General features: G+C 36.1%; 1 protein-coding gene and 1 non-coding gene across 2 annotated transcripts; both read left to right on the top strand.

Annotated features, from left to right (window-relative positions):
* Nucleotides 1–950: 950 nt before the first annotated feature.
* Nucleotides 951–1,023, top strand: TRNAA-AGC. Its single transcript has one exon. It is a non-coding gene; the product is annotated as a tRNA-Ala (tRNA).
* A 15,474-nt stretch (nt 1,024–16,497) lies between these two features.
* Nucleotides 16,498–20,523, top strand: LOC121268792 (homeobox protein BEL1 homolog). The gene is made up of 5 exons (XM_041173053.1): nt 16,498–16,777; nt 16,959–18,011; nt 18,431–18,813; nt 19,257–19,317; nt 19,549–20,523. The coding sequence occupies exons 2-5, from the start codon at nt 17,124–17,126 to the stop codon at nt 20,194–20,196; spliced, it is 1,980 nt and encodes a 659-aa protein (XP_041028987.1). The 5' UTR covers nt 16,498–16,777; nt 16,959–17,123; the 3' UTR covers nt 20,197–20,523.
* The last annotated feature ends 652 nt before the right edge of the window (nt 20,524–21,175 follow it).

The following is a 21,175-nucleotide window of genomic DNA, read 5'->3' as shown; positions in this document are numbered from 1 at the left end:
TACTCTTATATGATTTCTCTCCTTTTAGTCTGGGTGAATGCTGGAATGTGGCAAAGTATTTTTTACCTTTTTCGGGAGTGCATATCCTTAGGAATAGCTTATGCAAGGTTTTTTCTGTTGGTATATGACTTTCTTCTCTCATAATAATAATAATAATAATATTATTATTATTATTATTATTATTATTATTATTATTATTATTATTCGAGTAGCTTTCGAGATTCCCATTCGACTCTATACGTAATGCATATTTGCAATATTGGGGACACCTTCTTGCATTTCCTGTGAGATAACTTCGGTGTGGTTTTATTGCTGCTCTTATGCGATAACTTTCACCTTATTAAAACGCCCCTGATTCCGTGGCCTTGGCTACATCTTCGTTAAAACATTTGGTGTTAGGCGCTTTCGGATTAAAACGTTGGAATGAATTGGCCTCCTCAACTTCGGTTTTTTCGAGCTAAATAGCTCTTGTAATTACGACCAACCCACCAAATGCCAATTATATTTCCCCAATCACTAGACACCACGTGTTCAAATGTACCACAAGATGGTTTGGGATGTCATTTCATTTCGTCTAATCATTATAATTTTTCCAAACGTTCATACAGAATATAATAAATAATTCATTTTTTTTCAAATCTCAAAATAAAAATAATTTTAAAAAATTTTATTATATCAATATTTTATTTAATTTTTATTTCATTTCATCTGTCTAACCAGAAGTTTGTAAAAGGAAAAGTATAATGCTAGGATACACTCCAAATATGCATACCAATGTAAATGGTTTTTTTTTTTTTATTATTTATTTTTCCCCTTTGAGTAACATACATGAGTCACGCATTTGGTGGAAACAGTTAAGAGTCATTAGCATTTTTCAAAAAAAAAATAAAGAACTAACAAACAGAAATAAAAGAAGTTTGTATTTAAAACAATTAATAAACAAAAAAGGTGGGGATGTAGCTCAGATGGTAGAGCGCTCGCTTAGCATGCGAGAGGTACGGGGATCGATACCCCGCATCTCCATATCTTAATTTGGTCTGCCTTTTTCTTTTTTCTTAGTTTTATTCTTTCTCTCTCTTTTTTTTTTTTCTCCTTTTGTCCTTTCTTCCAGGAAGAAGTAGCAAATGCCTCAGATATTTTCTTTTTGGAGCTTTGCAATAATTGCAGCTTAGGCACAAACATTAGTTTGAAAAGATGGGTTGTTTCAGATCTGCCACTTCGGACTGCAAGGTTGTACGTAGAGCTTCCAACATTGTAATGTACAATTTAACACAATCTTTTTTAGCTGTTAATTAATAAAAGACATTTACAGTCTACAGATAGTGTGACTGTTGATGTTTTTAGTCATTTCCTAATTCGTTAGTTTCAGTTTTCATTTCAGTTCATTGGGGCAAATTAATGACAGTGAGTGTGTCCCAGTTCAAGTCTCAAGACATCGCACATTTCTATGGAATCCACTTTCTACGTGCTTTGGGTGTCTTTGCTGGCTGCAGCTTAACTAACTTTGTTTGATGGCCGTAGATGGTGTTGTGCACTAAGAATGGGACCATTGTGTACACTTTTATTTTTGAAAAATGTTAGTATGCCGTCTAATTTTGTCATTTTATTTTAACCGTTTATATATTTAAATTTTTTTTACTTAATAGTTAAGAAAATAACTTTTAGTGTATTGGTATGTTTGTTTTTTATTTTTTAAAAATATTTAAAAATGTTTAAAAAATATGAAAAGAAAAAGAATAAAAAAATAAAATATAGAATTTGTCCTAGTGAGCACACCCAATAGTCAAAGTTAGGCGGCATATTAGCATCACTCTTTATTATTTGAATACAGTTAGATATAATATCAATATGTAGACTCTTAAGGTATTTTGTGGATGATCTCGACGTTAAATACTTCATGCGAGATAGATAGATATATATGATGTTGTTGTATCTATTTTCTCCGAATTTTAGATAGATAAGATATAAGGAATCCTCATATATTCTGTTAGGACCATATCAAGCTTGGGGCATTGGTGATTTCTACACAAGAAACAAAAGTTCTTAGATATTAGCCATGGAAATTGAAGTTTGACAAAATTTTCGTCCTTGGAATTAATGGTGGAGTAGGGGACCAATGTGCTTCTTCAGGGTCCCAAATCATTTGTCCTTTAGGTTGAGTGAGGAATCTCTGAGTGTGATTGCAATTGTTCATCTAATAATATCTGTCTGTGAATTTCTGAGTGTGTGGCTATGCTTAATGCTTATTTATTTATCATGTTCATGGTCTTACAAATTGGGTCAATCAGTTCGCTGGGCTTCTGATTATTGTTTGCCTCTTTATAAGCCATTTCTTAGAGCCCAAGTTCAGTAGTTAGTTTCCTATCCAATTCCCAGGCTGAGAGGGTTTTTGTTTTTTTATTTTTATTTTATAAGGGGGGTGGGGTTTGAATCCTGATTTTTCATTTGGAGAACTGGTCTATATGCCATTAGGCTCTTGGCACCATGCTGAAAGGCTTAGGCTTAGGCTTGAGTCAATAAATTATATCCCTCCATTTGCTGCTACTACATGTTATTTGTCAGAAATTAAGATGTCATTAGCCTTTCATTGAAAAAAAAGGGGAGAAAGAAATGCACAATGCTATCTACATGTCTTCCCTAAAAACTAAAAAATCACCCTTTTGAAGTAGTTTTGTTTTCTTAATGATCATCTTGAGTTTCCTAAAATTGCTGCTTCATCATTTGCAGAAGAAACCAATCCCCATTTCCCCAGTTAACAGAGACAAATTAAATTATATACAATGTGTAAGACATTTCATCCTCTCTCAACAACAAAACATTATTGGAAGGAAATTATTTATGAGCTATTATTTTATTATATTTTTCTGCTCAGTCTGTACAAAAAAGGTTGCAGAGAAAAATCTCAGGTACAGATGCAGCATTAACACTCTCGTTTGGAGAGACTCGATCTTCACATACAAAATAAAATATTTTCCACGAGCTCTATGAAAAGAAGATGCTATATCATGAGCCTTCTAATTTTTGGTATTTTGGCTTCAACAATCGAAGGAGATCGATCCGTTTAAACCATTGTCCCTTCTAATTTTACATGCCATAATCGAAGGTCATGAGTTTTGAAAATATTTACTATTTAAATGCTAGGTAGCTAGGCATATAATGCTGATCCAAACTACTACTTTAGGGAAAAAAATAAGGAAAATATTTAAGTTATAAATAGATTACGCAAAAACAATCACACAAACTGATGTGGCTTGACGTGGTTCGTCAGATTATAAAGTTACTTTTATTGTAAAGTAGATCTAACGAATTAGATGAAGCCATATCAGTTTGTGAGATTACTTTTATGTAATTCGTTTATGGATGTAGCAACACTCAAAAAATAAAGAATAATTTTACTCATCATTTCTACGTATACCATATATTTATTTTTATTTTTTTATCTTTTTTTTTAATAAGTATATAGTGTAGAGATGATAAAGGAAATATCTCAATTAGTTTAGTCTGAAAAAAAAAAAATAATAATAAAATAAAGCCCGTGAGGTGTCGGCAACTGGATAGCATTCCTAAAAAATAAATACCAAAACTATATGAGATTGGTGAAAGTTTGCCAGCAGCAATGCCATGGCAGGTACGTAGCTTTTGTTTTTTGACAAAATAAAAAAAAGGGTGGGAAGTTGGTGGCACTCCCGACCTTTTCCTTTGCTGTGGAAGAACAAATTAAACACAGTACTGAAAATTGACGGTCCTTCGCTTTATTAAAAATTTTGTGTGTAATTATTTTTGTATATTTTTTTGTATATTTTATTAATATGATTGATTGTGTCAATTTTTTAATATAAAATAATTATTTTGATCAATTACATTAATAAAATATGTATAAAGTACATAAAAATGATTGTATATAGTAAATTTTTTTTTTATTTTTTTATTTCCCAGTACAATTTGGATCCTATACATATTTTTCCTTAGCTTTTTTTTTTTCCGCCCTTTATAAAACCAAGATCCCAGGTCAAGCATGAAGTCTACCCATGTAGAAAAAAAATAAAAATTAGATACCCACAAAACAGTAGTTGTCATTAAATTTGTCTCTTACAAAAAGGGTTTTCTTAATCACCCAATGGAAAAGGCCACCAAAGTCGCCAAGAAACTTCTTGTAATTGACAATACATAAAAGATTATTCTAACAAGAGTATATACGATACGTGCAAGCTTTAATTAACTTACTTTTTTAAAATTTGAATATAAAAATCAGCCCAACAAGTTTAATATATATATATATATATGCTATGAGGGAGTAAAGAAATAAGGAAAAATAATAAATTCATTGCTAGCTGATCAGCAAGACATTAATTCTCCATATAAGACAAAGATACCTTAGGCTTCTATTTCTCTTGGTTAATCTTAATTGTCATGTCTCTTGGCTTTAGTCCTGTCGGTCACTCATCTTTCGTGCAAGCCAAGGAGAGAATTCAAAATAATTTATAATATTATATCTAAGGGTGATTATTATATCTTGCAAACTTTGGAATATATTATAATTCTTAAATCTTTCTCCTTTGAAAATTTTCAGATTAAATTATAAATGGCATAATGGGATATTGCCTAATTCAACTGAAATTTATTAGTAGTACTACGTCATTATTAATTCCATTACATTAATCTAACTCCCAGCTTGAGTAGTACTATATATTAATAATGTTTACTTCACATATCTCTTATAATTCTATTCCACTATATAATTAATATAATGCGCGCGCTTTCCATCATTCTTTATAATTAGATCATTTCTTAATTTTTAAAAAATAATCCAAAGTTTGGTGGATATATTGTATCATCTCATCGTATATATGTAATGAAATAGGGATGATGATATATATAGTAGTGTATATATATATATATATATATATATATGTACAATTTTTCTTAATAAATAGTATATAATTTACTTTATGACTGTATTATTCTTCCGTTTGAAATTCTAAAATTTAAATAAAAATTTGAAAGGTTTAATTTGTTTTTTCCACGGAGACAGAAGGAAAAGGATCTTTGAATTAAGTTTGGTGTGAAAGCGCGAGAAACCATAGTCGTGAATGGTACCGATCGATCGACCTTTCTACGGTAGCGGTCGGGTTCATACATGCATGCGTCCTTCTAAGATTCACACACGTCCTTGATCTGGTCTACACAGACAGGCCCCACAAATTAAAGCAATTCAACTGCATGCATGCGGCCTGTACATGATCATGAGATTAGTCAATTGATCGAAGGCTAAGCTTAATTCTTTTCAAATAAAATATTACTTTGTTTCTACACTTAATTTCAATTCTCTATGTCCTAAAATATTTCTTGGGAGACACCTTCTTAATTATTCGTAGATGCATGCAGTGTGATATCATAATCTTCTCTTCTTTTTTTTCTATTTTTAGTGGATAAACATGCATGACAAGTAGTAATTTGTTGCACTCGATCGATCCCTCCTTGTCAACCTACCTACCATGCTCTATCAATATTGACAGCTTTTACCTTCTACCAATGTATGATTTTCATGTAAATATATGCATGCAGTCGTCAGTACCCTTCATGCATGCATTGGTCGACATATTACTCGATCATCCTATATATATATATATATATATATATATATATATATATATATATATATATAATATTGTGAGAGATGACTAATCTCTCACTCTTTCTCTCTTTTTTTTTTTTGACCAGTAAGCTGTACGTACGCAACATGAGTGCGTACATCTTTCTGAAGCATTATATATCTTACTAGCTACAACAAACAAATCAACCTAGATTCATGTATTAGCAATCGTTTTCATGTCTGCTCATTTCTTAATACTTTGGCCATTTAAATATGGGACCAGACGAACATTCACCTCATTTATTTCCTTTTTAAATGTTTATAATTGGGATCCAGCCATTCTTGTGAACATAACACTACATCCATAAACAACAATAACAAGAAAGACAGTAAAAATAAATGCAAAAATATAGAAATCAAGCACACAAAATCACAAGACACAAGAATTAATGTGGTTCAGCGACTTGCCACGTCTATGGATCAGTTGTAGGGGATTATGTTCAGAGGAGATTACAACACATAGTGAGTTACAAGAATTTTACTCTACTCACACAATCTCAACACCCTTTCTCTCTTTCTAGGGCATTTTTCTCCCTCACTCTCAAACGCCTCTTGCCTTTCCCTCTTTCAATTTGATCATATTTTTCTACTTTGAAACAGTACATATATATAGGTCCTAGCGTGAGAAACCTAAGGTGAAAAAATCAGGGTTCTTCGCTCGAGCAGAATGTCGAGCATGCCGCCGGCGAACAATTTATGCAATATTCGCTCAAGCCAACCATCGAGCGCACCTCGTGCGAACACTAGAGTTTTTGTTTCGCTCGAGTCCATTGTCGTGCGCACTTCAAACGAACAAATTGTCTAAGCTTTGCTCGAGCCAACTATTGAGCGTACCTCAAGTGAACTCTCTACTTGAGTTTCACTCTAGCAACAATTGAGCGAACAATCAGTCTGAAGCTTTTCAGCTCTCAAAGCAAGCTCCACACATATCCCACCAATCTCCCAGCCACTGCCTCCACCATTAGCCCTATCACCTCTGTAGCTCACAACTCATTTCTTCAAGCCAAAAGACAATTTGAAGTCGAGCTCAACTTTAGTATCTCACATTGATCACCCCCAGTTAGCATATCTGCTGGATAACTCACAATTCCTACTCCACTGGGAATATCCGGTCTTGAATCGACTCTGGAAAACATTAGAGAATCTATTGTTGATGTCCCATTCTCTAATCTAAGCGATTGATTCCATAGTTAACCTATTTTATCTTCAATCGACGTGCTTATCTCTTGTGTAGTCTCTAATTCCTTCGTGGAAGTCCAATCAACTTCTTCTCAGCTAACTCTCACTTGCTCAATCTCCCATCTCACAAGATTTTTCTTTTGTATCGTCGTTTACCACCTTCAGTCAGCAGGACATAGATCAAGCTAGGTGACCATTGTAGAGGTTTGGTCGTCCTAGCAGCTATGCAAGCACCAACTATAGGTGTAGACGTCATTGGAACACCACACGCTTTGTCCTTGTCTCTCAAACCTCTGCTCTGCACCATGGTTTCAGGAGATTTTCTCAGGCTTATATGAGGAACTGTAAAAATCGAATCCCTTCTGCTTTCCCATTTGATTCGCGCTACCAAACCTGATCTACCTCAACCTTATATTTTTTTGCACATCATTGGACCCTGATGTCAAATACAAAGTATTAATTCTCTTACCAAGCACTAAGACTAGCGCACCCTTTGTGACCTTCCACATTCTTCTAAAAAACACGGCTGAATGATCGTTGTCATCAAGCTGTCCCACAAAGATCATTCCTTTCTTTAGATTTGTAACATGTCTGACTAGCTACAAATTCCACACACTCCTATTTAAGAGTGCGATGCGTACAACACCCATTCCCACTTCATCTAGTGCCTCTCTAGTAGCCGTGTATGTCTTCCCAAAATTAACAGTAACATAGTTATGCATTATCTCTTTCTGTGAGGTGCTATGGAATGAAACCACTAAATCCGACACTCAATCATCAATTGGAATGTGCACTGTAAGAAATCGAGTGTCATGTATTTCTTCAGCCACTACTTTCACAGCGTCATCCTTAGTCTGTTTCTGATTTTGGTAGTCTCTTTTGATGTGGCACGACTTGTCGCAATTCCAGCAAGTGATTTGCTTCCCCGATCTTGACTTTCTTCTGGCCCTATTCTTGGACTATCATGTCCCCTGCCCCAATCGTCAACACTCAGGGCCAAATCGATACTAGAAAACTTACAAGAGTCTTTCTTGCGTACCTCCTCAGCGAGAATCATATCATGTACATCATCATAATCCAATTTCATCTTGCTGGCTGAATTACTTACTGCCATTCTCATGGCTTCCAAACTATTTGACAACGATGTTAACAAAATCAATGCTCTAATGTCATAATCAAACTCAATTTCTACAGATGACAATTTATTTGTGATTGTATTAAAGTCATTCAAATGTTGGGCCACAGACATACGTTCTGGCTTTCTTAAATTGAACAATTTTTTCATCAAATGCATCTTGTTATTCTTCAACAACTTTTCATACATACCTGACAAAACTATCATGAACTCCGTCGTGGTTCTCTCCTTAATAACGTTGTGCACCATTGATCTAGACAGGGTGAGCCGAATAACCCCCAGAACTTGTCGATCTAACAGATTCCAATCAACAGCGTCCATGCTCTCTGACTTCTATCCCAATAGAGGAAGATGAAGCTTCTTCCCGTAGAGATAATTTTCAATCTACATCATTCAGTATCTAAAATCTGTGTTATCGAACTTCTCAATTCCAATCACCACTTCGTCTCTGAGCATCGTTCAGCCCTGAGCTCTAACCTTGGAAGTCTGATACCAGCTGTTGTGAAAATAACATCACACCCACAAACAATGATAATGATATTGACAGTAAAAGTAAATGCAGAATTATAGGAATCAAGCACACACAATCACATGACACAAGAATTTACACGGTTTGAGAACTTGCCTACGTCTACGGAGCTATAAGGGATTCTATTCAAATGAGATTACAACATACAGTGAGTTCCAAGAGCTTCACTTTACTCACACAATCTCAATTCTCTCTCTTTAGGGCTTTTTTTTTATCTCTCATTTGCTCTCAAACGCCTCTTGCCTAATTGTTGGGATTATCCCACATTGGTTGTTGATAAGACAATTGCACCATCAGGCAATAATGCAACAGACTGCACCAAAGGCAAAGCAGGATCACACATCATGGGCCAAGAAAACTCTAGAATAAATTGTGAGAATATCCTTGTCAAAACAGAATGAAAATTTGTGGTACACGTGTCACAATGATAGAGAATAGGTTGTTATGTACTGAGTAGTATAAATGATGTAAATAGGATGATAGAAATGTAAGAAAAGAATTTTGGAATAGTAAGAAAGCCCTTTGAGGCATTTCAACAAATACCTTGTCTACACTGTCTCTTCCTACTTTTTCAGTTGTGGAATGAGCTAGTGATCAGTTTACAAGTGTGAGATAAAACATCACCTCTTGAGCTAGTTTTTGGAGTTGAGAGAGGCCCATGACCACCCAACATTGGTATCAAAGCTAGGTTTACCGATAGTCTCAACCCAACAGTCTGCGGGAGAAACAGTTTGTCACTACTCCAACATAGGGCCCAATGTGTAAGGGGAAGATTGTGGGGTTTATCCCACATCGGTTGTGGAATGGGTTGGTGGTAAGTTTATTAGTGTGAGAGAAAGTCTCAGTACCCCTTGAGCTAGCTTTTGTAATTGAGAGAGACACATGACCACCAAATAAGTACCTTCACCTCGATCTAATTAATTAATTTGTATCTTTGGCCTTCGTATATAATATATCATTATTTATATCATGTGCTTATTTGAATAAATATAAAGCACTCAAAATATATTGCATCGATCGATATAATTTAAGAACAATAAATTTAGGACATATAATATTGTTCTCAAGTATAACATAAAGCCATAACAAAGATTTTGTAGCAATTGAAGTACATTTTTTTAACATAATATTTTATGATAGCTAATTTCAAAACAAAACTGCTACGTACAACCGGCATGTGCAAACGGAGTGCAACCGGCTGTACGGACAAAGTTTACGTGGAAAAGAAAAAGAAAGAAAAAAGCCAAAAAAAAAAAAAAGCAAAGAGAAGGCCAAAGTAAAGCCTTCTTCCGTCGAGTTCCAGATAGAAAGAGGAAAGTCTTCTTATGGGTTGAAGACGCTGGGAAAGTAAAGTCTCTTCAAGCATTTCTCCACCAAGAAATAGAAAAAAGAAACCATCTGCAGCCTTCACAATTGATATATTAAAAAAAATGGAAACATATGTGCTTAGAATTTCAACAAGAGAAGTCTGCAAACTGGGCCTCTCAAAGATGCTTGGAAGTTGACAGCTGCGTGATTTTGAGGTTGAAGATCGAGGGAGATTCGAGCCTTGTGCATGACCAAATAACAGAGCCTCTTTTACTTATAAATGAAAGAAGATCATGGATGAAGAAGAGAAAACAATGAAGGCTTAAACCAAAAATATACAACGTATGTGACTCTAAACTTTGAATCTAACAAAATTTTTTCCTTTCACTTCTGTGCTGCTATGGAATCCAACAAAATAGTTTTTGCAGAGTTCTTTAGCCATTTGTGTTTTAATTCGACCTCCTAACAAAGTGCCCCTACAAAGTCCCAAACATAGATCAGAGAAAGAGAGAGAGCAACATTATTCAACAACTCATTCCTTTCCATTTTATGTATTATCGGTCTAAATAATAGCTGGTACGAACTGGGTTTGTTCAGGATGGTGACTGGGTGGTTAAAAATTGAAGAAACTGGTTGTTCATGAGGTCCTAGGTGTTGATTACAGAGTCTGGGGATGACAAATGCTCTGGGTCTGCAAGATGGAAATGGAAAATGGGTCTGAGGAAGATGATACAGGAACCAGAGCAGGTTAATGGAGGTTTAAGGCATGCGAAGAAGAAGATGAGAAGAAGAACCTGCAAACGAGGAAGGTGCGTTGTCGTCGTCGTCGTCTGTTCTTTGGGAGGGACTTTCGTCTTCTTAAGGGTTGAAAATGCTGGGAGCAGCTCTATGGGAGACGGAATTCAATTTGTTGTGTTTTGTTTCCACGTGGACGCCGGTTGCGCGAGGGTTCCCCCAGGCGATTGCAACTAGAGTTTCTCATTTCAAAATTTTACTTGAAGATATGCATGCCACTACTTAATTAGAATTGAACTGATCTACAATTAAGATGAACCGGAAGGTGGACCATCAAGTTGGTTGTCTTGCCTGGATGACTCCTGGAAGCCCCCGGCCATGCAGTTCTAGAGGACACTAAACTAGCAACTATAATGGGGGTCTTATATATATATATATACCGCGTGGAAAAACATCCACCCTGCATACCTGGTAGCGATCGACGAGAACTTTGAACAAATCTACGAAACTTAGCTAGCTAGTACCTTCTCGATCAGCAGTCAAACTTAGGTGCTTCTTTCTTTTTTTTCTTTCTTCCTTCTTTAATTCCTTTAATTTCTATCTTTTTTCGTTTGAAAGGTATGCTTCTCTTTAACACGCGCACTCGCAAGTCGCAATACTGCAGCTGGGACCTACGTACAGTACTGGATTGACACCCGACACAAACAATATTGCTCTGCAGCCTGGTCTTTCCTATGATTGCTCTTCCACTTTCCCTGCAATAAAAGTGGTCCATTTTGTTAGACTGTGCGCAGTAAAATTTGCTAGCCTTTGTTATTTGTTGCAGAGTTGCAGTTATAATTGGTCCATGAGTAAGAATAAAATCCAGATCAGTACCACTGCATGCAGCATGTATCATGTATACATTTATTCACGTTTGAAGACTTGAGGTCTGGTCTTTGGCACATGGTATAGTACATGGGATGGGGGTTTAAGACTTGATCATCAGGTCTTCAAGGCCGGGAGCCGCGTGAACTTCGTGCATGCATGCATGGTACGTACAGGAGAAGCAAAGACCTCTCTCGTCGATAACAGGGTCATCTGCGAACGAAAGACAAGATAAGCTGGATGCATTACATTTACATAGCACGCGTTTTCCTTAAAAACTGTTGCTCAAATCTATTCTTTCACTTTGATCAAGTGAATTTTTTTAGCAGGGGCTAAGCTTCACTTTTTGTCTCTTACCTGCATGCATGCTCTCAACATTTGCAAACATTATGCTAAAAAATGATCTGATCAAGACCGTTGGTTTGATGGATGACTACTGTCATTGGTTACTTATTCATCAACCGGATCATGACAGTTCATCCAAGAACAAAAAATGGATGAAGATTTTGATGCTGCGCCAAAAAATAAACTAATTTTAACTGCTACCCAAACAAAAAGGACGATTTTTTACTTATAATAATTTGGACTACAAAATGCTTATCATTATTGTGGCCCACCAGAAAAAAAAAAAAATTCATGTATTGGTGCCGTCTTAAGGCTGTGTACTTTGGTAAGTGAACTATTTATAAACAAATTATTATTATTCACAAATCATCTGAAATCACCATAGTACTGTCCAAACGTAGCTAGCCTTATTAATGTTGCATTAGGAGCACACTTCTCACTCTAAGGCTGTGTTTGGTAATTAGTGAACTACTTTTTTATTATTTATAAATAATTCACTATTATTCATTATTTTTTTACTATTATTTATGATTATTATTCACAAATAATTTGAAATCATATCACCTTAACATCCAAACGTAACATTAATGTTAATCTCCAATGCGGGAAGAAAAAAGGGATTATAATGTTTCTTTTTTCTAAAAAAAAAAAAAAAATAGGAGTGGAATTAAAAGTGTAATATATAATACTTCAGGTCATGATAAATTATAAAATATATTGTTTTTTTTAATTGTAAAACACATAAATATTAAATAATGCTAATAATTATTACCATTGGTTTCGCCATTGCTAGGCTGCCAATGAAGAGGGAAGCATATATATTATATAGTCTTTCAGGCAGCCGCCTTTCAACCCTATTCCTTTGAGGGAAAATTAGGTAACTCCAATGATAGGATGCCATAACATTAAGGTCAAAATAAATTAACAAGGCATTATAATCAACTTAATATTAAATTGTTGATGGTATATATATATATATATATATATATATATATATATAGAGAGAGAGAGAGAGAGAGAGAGAGAGATATACATATAGTCTTTGTACGTTGGGCAGCCTTTAATTCCACGCATTCTAATGGACGCCATGCATACTTTTCTAGGCATACATTCAATTAAGCACATCTAATTTAATTTCAACGCTTGGTGCAAAAGCATTTAAATGTAACCACCAAACAAGGACACATGATTTTGAATTTTAGAGGTTCTCAAAGAATTTTCTTTCTTTTATCTCTAAATGTCTTTTTTTTTTTTATCATGTTGGAGTATTTAGAATTCTAAGGTATTTTTTGCCTGTCACTGCCAATCATGATCTCTCTCTCTCTCTCTCTCTCTCTCTCTCTCTCTCTCTCTCTCTCTCTCTCTCTATATATATATATATATATATATATATATAGCAAAATATGAGAATTTTGCGTCATGTGCCAGCTCCTTATCTATATATGTTTCAAACTTTGACACATTGAAAACGAAATGAAAGAGTACCTATTTCTGCTTAAACCGATCCCTTGAAATAGTTAAAACTAGCCAGGCTTAAAGATGATGCCACTTTCCGTCCCGTGAATAGCTCAAACGCTCCAACTTTATGTGGATGTGCTAGTAATTAATTGGTTTTCACTTATTGTAACAAGACTTTGAATAAGTTTAAAAATTGCTCCTTTTGCAAGATGACATAGTTAGCTAGGATCTTATTAATTAAGTTGGATTCAAGTCTTCTAAAGTTTGGACATGTAATTAAGAATACGAAGAGATCATATAGATAGATATATAAAGTGAACCCTACAATTTTTATATCTGAATAAATAAATAAATAATAAATGTTGCATGTAAGGTCTACGTTACGTGTCTATCTTTATTCCATTTGAAGCCCTTAAATTCTTACCCACACTTACAAAAATAAAAATAAAAATGAGACATTGAGCTGGAGCAGAATTTTGAGGAAATCTTTCTTCGCACTAAATTCTAATTCACTACTCTCATAGTTTATGGTTGTTAGAATTTTCTCACTCAAAATCTCGACGTTCTCATCTAATCCTTTGGTCGCGGCACAACTTGATCAATCTCACACTTTTTTATTAGAATTGATTTTGATGCATTTTAAAACAATTCATTGAAAAGTATGAATTAGAGATTTTAGACGTGCGCGCATATGTGTATATATATATATATATATTACAAAACTCAATTTCATCATAGATAAGATAAGTTGAGATGATTTGTGAATAGTAATAAAATTTATGAATTAAAATTTATAAATAATAATAAATAGTAATGAGATGAATTGAAATAATTTTTATATCTAAACGGAGCATTTATTAATATATATGCATATAATAACTCCGTACGACAAATTACTTGATCGAGCTATGGAATTAAATTCAAGACTGGATCGAGCTTCAATCAGCTTGCTAGTTCCCCGACAATAATATCCCCCTAATCTGCGAAAGGCAAGATCAAAGCCAATTTCAAAGGGCAAATGCAGTGGAAAAAGATTAAAAAAAAAAAAAAAAAACCGGCATACTTAATCTCCGTACAATCTAAAGTACACCATATTGGAGTAGACCCCAGCAGTAATAATGGCATATACCATGCTCACCAATCCGTAGCCTCAGACAATAACTTGAACCACTCAATTACACAGTACTCTCAATTCCGAAAAGACTCCCACTTCCCATCTCTATCTACCTAGCTAGAGCCTAGGTCCAACCCTACCCAATCCCCCTCCCCCCAAAAGAAAGTTGCGTAAATAACCCATTGGTGCACAGTCCCAGTTGTACTACCTTCCCATCCCATTTAGAATGGTCCATCCATAAAGTTTATGGAAGACAGGACCACCGTCTCTTCCTATTTACCCTACACCCCAAAGTTACAAGTTTCAACCCAAATTGTATCCCTAATAATTTGCACCAAATCATCATATTGACGAGAAATTCTAAATAAATCTTACACTGTACACTCCCGTCATTATTAACACGTGATTGTTATTTTTGTTCTTCTATCTTAATATTTAAATATATGTATTTAAATAGAAAAGGTTATTGTCTCTTTCAATATTCCCCCGTTTCTAGAGGGTGCCCTCTGGAAATTCATGTATCGGAGTGAGAGTGCGTTGCTTGCTATTATGCGCAGGAGTGGGTAGTGTACTCCCTTGCTCCACACTAGAAAGTAGAGAGTACAAATTAACAAAAGCAGGGAAAGCCAAAGAGGAAAATGATGTCATCGTGGGTGTAGGGCATAGGGTTAGAAAGGACCAAATGGCAAGCGGCGGAGAGAGCTCCTGATATAGGACCACCTGCTTTTGAAGGGACAAAAAGCTAATGGTTTTTTTTCCCCTTCTAAAACCCACACTCTCGTGACTTTGGTGCGTGCGTACCATGCACGTTGTTTCGACCATGGAAACGTTAATTTGTCGTTAGGTCGATAGCATTAGCCCGTTTTTCTCCTGCTTGAAAATGAAAGTGAGATGAAAAATGTCTTTAATGATGTTTTTAAAAATGAATAATTCTTCTTATCAGTTATTATTTATTATTTTATATTTAAAAAATATTTTACACTCTAAAAAAAAAATTATCAATTATAAAGTTAAATAGTAACTAATATATAGTAAAACTCGATATGAGGCCGACCTCAAGTCACATTGGATGAATGAGTGAAGGAAAATTTAACCATGTTAAGCGATGTTGGGTTTGAATTATACTATGTTTAAGTTTGGACATAAATACGTGCACTGCTTACTATGAAGACCATATCATCATATATTAATTGATGTAAAGAGCTTCCATTTTATCTATGTATTTGGCGTATTAATAAATACAAGCATGGTGCATGGTGTAGGGTTGTGTGTTAGTGACAAAACATCCTATCCTGCGCGTGGAGAGGGCATAATTCCATCATAAATAAAAAAGAATAGATGCGGTCCCATTGAATGTGGAGGAGAACAAGAGAGAGGATGATGGGTGGAATACTTTAATACACCAATTAATGAGAATTAGAGATGGGAAAAGCAAATGGACCACCTCATCTCATCCTACCCACAGTTCCTTATTTTGGGAACATTTTGTGTAATCCCCATGCGCATCTATTCCATCTTTCACCCCAATATCTGTCTCTGAAAAAACAAAATAATCTGAGACCTTTTCAAACTTACGTAGGGAAGGGAAGGAAGCCTTCGATTTTAGGTTCAGAAGAAGTACTGCACACATAGGCAGGCCCACCAAAAACCCCCCCAACAGAACCCTCTCTGAAACCCATCTGAAAAAGCCTGCAAACAACTCTTACTTTGGAAACTATTTCTTGGGATTTGTTCCCCTGCATACACCTCTAAAATCCCATTTCTTTTTTTTTTTTTAAATATTTTTGATCGGTTTTTGACAGGATTTATTATGAGAGTCCTGAGAGGGTGGTTATGAAAATCATTAAAGTAATATACAGAACAAGTCATATGGCGGCTTGTAGTTTGTGTACCAGGCAAAGGACGATCATTACTTCATTACTTTCTGTTGTTGGTGGTCCTCCTACATCAGTAGTACTACCTTGTAACCGGGGCAGTTTACTGAGTTGTACTAGTTTTTTTTAATATAGATTTGAGATTTTATGTGTTGCCTTTTCTTCTCTAGGTTATGAAAGCCATTTTTTTAATCGTTGGATGTGAAATAATTGAGAGGCTTATTTGATTTTTTTCTTTTTAAGAAGTCTATTTTGGATGTATTTGTATCATGTTGCATTGACCCACCTAAGAGACTCAGAGAGAGAGAGAGAGAGGGGGTGGGGGCTTGTATCAAATGATGAACATGGCTGGGAGGTCATCATCACCCTTATCTGATCTTCTATTTCTGAGGAGATATATCTGATCTTTCTTCCGAGGTTGGCTTTCATGGAATACCATATTCATGTTGGCATATTAAGAGAAGAATTCCCTCCTTCCCCATCGTTTAGCCAGTTCCCTCTACCGAGTTCCACCCCCAACACAAACACGTGCATCCACTTCTTGATCTCCATAGCCAGAGAATCCACTCTTCCATTTCTGGTAAAGTCTCTCCCTTTCTTTCTCGTTCCTTAGTTTCCACATAAATAAGAAACCAAAATAACCTCTTTTTCCCTTTTTTTTTTCTTCCACATGATGAATCACAAGGGTAATATCTTTTACCTCATAAATTAAATCTGATCATTGAAATTGCTTGATGGTCTTCCACTGTGGGTTGATACAGGTTTCTGGGTTCTTTTCGTTGGAGTGAATCTTGGGAGGATTGTAATTGTAGAATCAACATCCATTTCGATATCAGAAGCTGCTACATGCAAGCGTAATATATATTAAAAGCAAGAGAAGATTTGTGTTTCATGGCTCGAGAACACTGTGAAGGTAAATCGGGAACATGGTTTCTTCAGCTGGCTTTTGTTACTCGGATGTTTCTAGTAACCCGAACATTCAGACTCATCTGGTGAACCAGATCCAAGGCTTTGGGTCCAACCAAGAGATGTTCAACTTGACCACTGGCATGGATATGATAGGGATTTCAAAGAATCTACACGGCCAACAGAGTGACAGTGACTCAGTCATGTGGAAAGGGTTCTTTGGAAAGTCTCAAAGCCACCCTGGTCCATCCTCTTCAAAGACGATCAACGAGTCTACGAGTGATTTTTATCAGCATGAGTTCAATAAGCCTGATTTCACAACTGGTATTTCTGAAACAAGTAGCGAGAACCTAATAGTTGCAGCACAAGAATCTGGAGCTTGGCAGGAGAATAGACTGCTCGTCGATGATTCTTCTTTGAGATGTGTGTTTCCTTGTGAAGGAAATGAAAGGCCAAGTCAAGGTCTTTCACTCTCTCTTTGTTCAAGCAATCCCTCAACTATAGGGGTACAATCCTTTGAGCTAAGGCACAGTAATCATCACCGTCAAGACCAACAAGATGATATGAGGTTTGTTGCTTCAAGTTCTAGAGATGGGTTTTACGGAAAATCATCCAACATCCAACAGCAACAAATAATGCAAGATGGGTCATTGGGAAAAGCTTCAAATCTTCATCAAGAGCAGTTCCAGCTCAGGAACTCAAAGTATTTGGCCCCTGCACAGGAACTTCTGAATGAGTTCTGTAGCCTTGGAGCAAAGCAAACTGATCCACTGAAGCAAAAGCCCCACAAGGCCAAGAAGTGGGAAGAGGATAATGGCAGTAGTTCTTCCAGAAAGCAGGCTCTTCACTCCATCGAATACATGGAATTGCAGAAAAGAAAGGCAAAATTGCTTTCAATGCTGGAAGAGGTACATATATATGTATTGCAGATCTTGTTATACTCCATTAAGGATCCTTTCTTTTTGCCATTTTCATCGCGGATTTTCATTCATTCCTCAAAAATTGGAAATAAAATAAAAGAAATATCTGTTTTTCTTGAAGTTAGTATCAAACGAGTTCTAACTTTTCTTGGTGGGTGATGGATTGGGGTCTCTAAGACTTGATTCTTGAACTAATTAAGCGACTGCGGGCCCTTTCATTTATGGCCACACTGTGACAATTTTGGCTTTTCATTTACCTCAGAATCTCTATTGATCCCTCGTCTTTTCATGTCATCTTATTTTCATCTTATTAGTCTTTTAATAAAGTAGAAAATATTCTATGCCGTAACTCTTGTGCCAAAAACTTGAGCTATCTTTCACTTCATCTCGTTGATCTTCTTCTTAAGGTGGAAAGAAGGTACAGGCACTATTGTAATCAAATGAAGGCAGTGGTGTCGTCTTTCGAAGCCGTGGCTGGCCACGGGGCAGCGACGGTCTACTCTGCGTTGGCTTCAAAAGCCATGTCAAGGCATTTTAGATGTTTGAAAGATGGGATTGTGGGTCAGATTCAGGCAACCAAGAGAGCCATGGGTGAAAAGGATACTGCTGCACCCGGCACAACCAGAGGCGAAACACCAAGGCTTAGGATTCTTGACCAAACACTGAGGCAACAGAGGGCGTTTCAGCAAATGAACATGATGGAGAGCCATCCATGGAGACCCCAACGCGGCCTTCCCGAGCGATCCGTTTCTGTTCTTCGAGCGTGGCTTTTTGAGCATTTTCTCCACCCGTAATTCCGGCCTCTTGATTACGATCTCTATTCTCTTTCCAAACTCTGGAGTTCTCTTTGCAAGTGATTTTAATTACAAAAATGATTAATTTCACAAAAGAATCAACATTTTATCAAGCAAGAAAAAGAAATCATGTAAAATACTAGCAGTTCTTTTAGTTGATCTGTTTCTCATTCGTCAAGTTTCTGTAATTTTTGCTTGCAAAAACAATATATATTTTGGTATTTTCTACCCACCAAAATTCAGATTCCAATTTCATTCTTGTCATCTTACTATCAAGGATTTAATTTAATTATTTCTGGATATTTGCCAGGCTTCCTCTCTGTTACCTTTATGTGGATCTAATGCTAATTTCATAGGACCCATCTCTCTCTCTCTCTCTCTCTCTCAACCACAGACACAAGTAGTTAACTAACACTGTGTTCTCGTGAAACTTATGCAGGTACCCAAGCGATGTTGATAAACATATCTTAGCCCGCCAAACTGGTCTCTCAAGAAGCCAGGCACATGATTCACATCTTTCTATATTTTATTTTCCTTTTCTCGTGAATTAGTTAATTTCATTGATCAATAGGGCATATCTTGATGATCTTAGGATCCATACTGCTTTTTCTTTGTAAGATATTCTTGGGATCCATACTTTAATATAAACAAACACATAATTCTACTAACTGACAAATGCTTATAATGTGTATTAATTTAATCCCTCTTTGTTGTTACGTATGTTGCTACAGGTATCCAATTGGTTCATTAATGCGAGGGTGAGACTGTGGAAACCCATGGTTGAAGATATGTACGTAGAGGAGACAAAAGAGCAAGACAACAACTTGACTTCCTCGGATGGAGTTACAGATCTTGATGAGAACGGCCGGCAAAATCAAAACCCGCTTCGAACACGCATTGAGGATCAAAAACCTACCCAGGACCAACTTGTCCGAATAGACTCTGAGTGCCTCTCATCCATCATCAGCAATAACCCGGACAAAAATCACTCTAAAAGCAGTACTAAAGCCTTTCAAAACCACCATATCCACATGCACCAACAACACGGTTTCGGGCGTGTCGCCGAGGCATATGGGGCGATGGAGCTGGACTTTTCATCTTATAATCAACACCCGGCTGGTGCGGTGTCTTATGCCAATAACAGTGCTACTCAGAATATAAACAGTGGTGGTGTGTCTTTGACATTAGGGTTGCAGCAGCATGGTGGGAGTGGGGTGAGCTTGGCCTTCTCGCCTGCCTCGCAAAGTTCTCTGTTTTATGCTAGAGACCACATTGATGAATGCCAAACAGTTCAGTACTCGCTTCTTGATAGCGAAGGACAGAATCTCCCGTACAGAAATTTGATGGGAGCGCAGCTGCTCCACGACTTGGCTGGATAGAATCGAATAACTAGCTAAGTCCGATGTGGTTGGAGAGTTTGGAGAAAAATTCTTATCAAAGGCGGTGAATTTTATTGGTGATGGCCGTAGATAAATTGTTTTAGGTACATATATATTATAAATACTTCATACATACATGATACATAAAGCTATACTTGGTTGGATAATAGTATATGAATATGATGATCTCACGATCCATGGCGAGCTAGCTGGTGATTTTTTGGAAACTTTTCTTGATTATTGTAAGAACATGATCCACCTTATAATTATTACCTTTAGGCTAAGTTGAAACTGCTGGTGATTGATGCAATGAATATACTTAATTAATTTCTTTCTTCTTTTCAGCAGATTCTTTTTCTCAAAGATCAATTAATTTGTAACATATACCATGACTAGGTTTCCACTCTAAAGTGCTTGGAAAATCGTGGGGCTCAAGGAGATTTTTTTGTATTTATCTTTTAATTTTCTATGAAGCTGGAAAACTTTAAACATGATATTGCAGCACAATTTGGTTGGCTCCTAACTAGTTTTTGAGATGAAATTACGAAATATCTTGATCATTTGATGGGTTGTGGTCCCTAATTCGACCGCATGAGAATGCTATCTCATGCCAATACGTATTGCCTGCTTTATGATTTGCCAACTTTAAATTTGGAGTAGTTTATAATGCGGCTGCTTTTCCCATTAAAAAAAAAAGGGTTTCTTTCATTTATAACTGCCTTTTTAGTTAGTGTGAAAGGCATTAGGGTTTTCTTGGACTCTTTGTTCCTTAAAAGTTGCAACTTGTTGAAGGTCGATCGAAGAGGGATAGTAATATGCAAAAGGACTTTCTCCATTTCAAGACACACTAGAGATTTAGGTGTTGGTAAGACGTTCTTCATGCAAGCTTATGCAAATGGAGATTCGCCATATTTCATGCATCTCCTACTTTTGGTCAAACAAAATTTATCGTACTCCACTCTACATTTAAGGATATTAA

This window comes from Juglans microcarpa x Juglans regia, chromosome 6D (genome assembly GCF_004785595.1).
Source record: "Juglans microcarpa x Juglans regia isolate MS1-56 chromosome 6D, Jm3101_v1.0, whole genome shotgun sequence".
In the NCBI taxonomy this organism is placed as follows: Eukaryota; Viridiplantae; Streptophyta; class Magnoliopsida; order Fagales; family Juglandaceae; genus Juglans; species Juglans microcarpa x Juglans regia.
The sequence above is the reverse complement of the archived record's forward strand: the minus strand, read 5'-3'. Positions and strand labels throughout refer to the sequence as shown.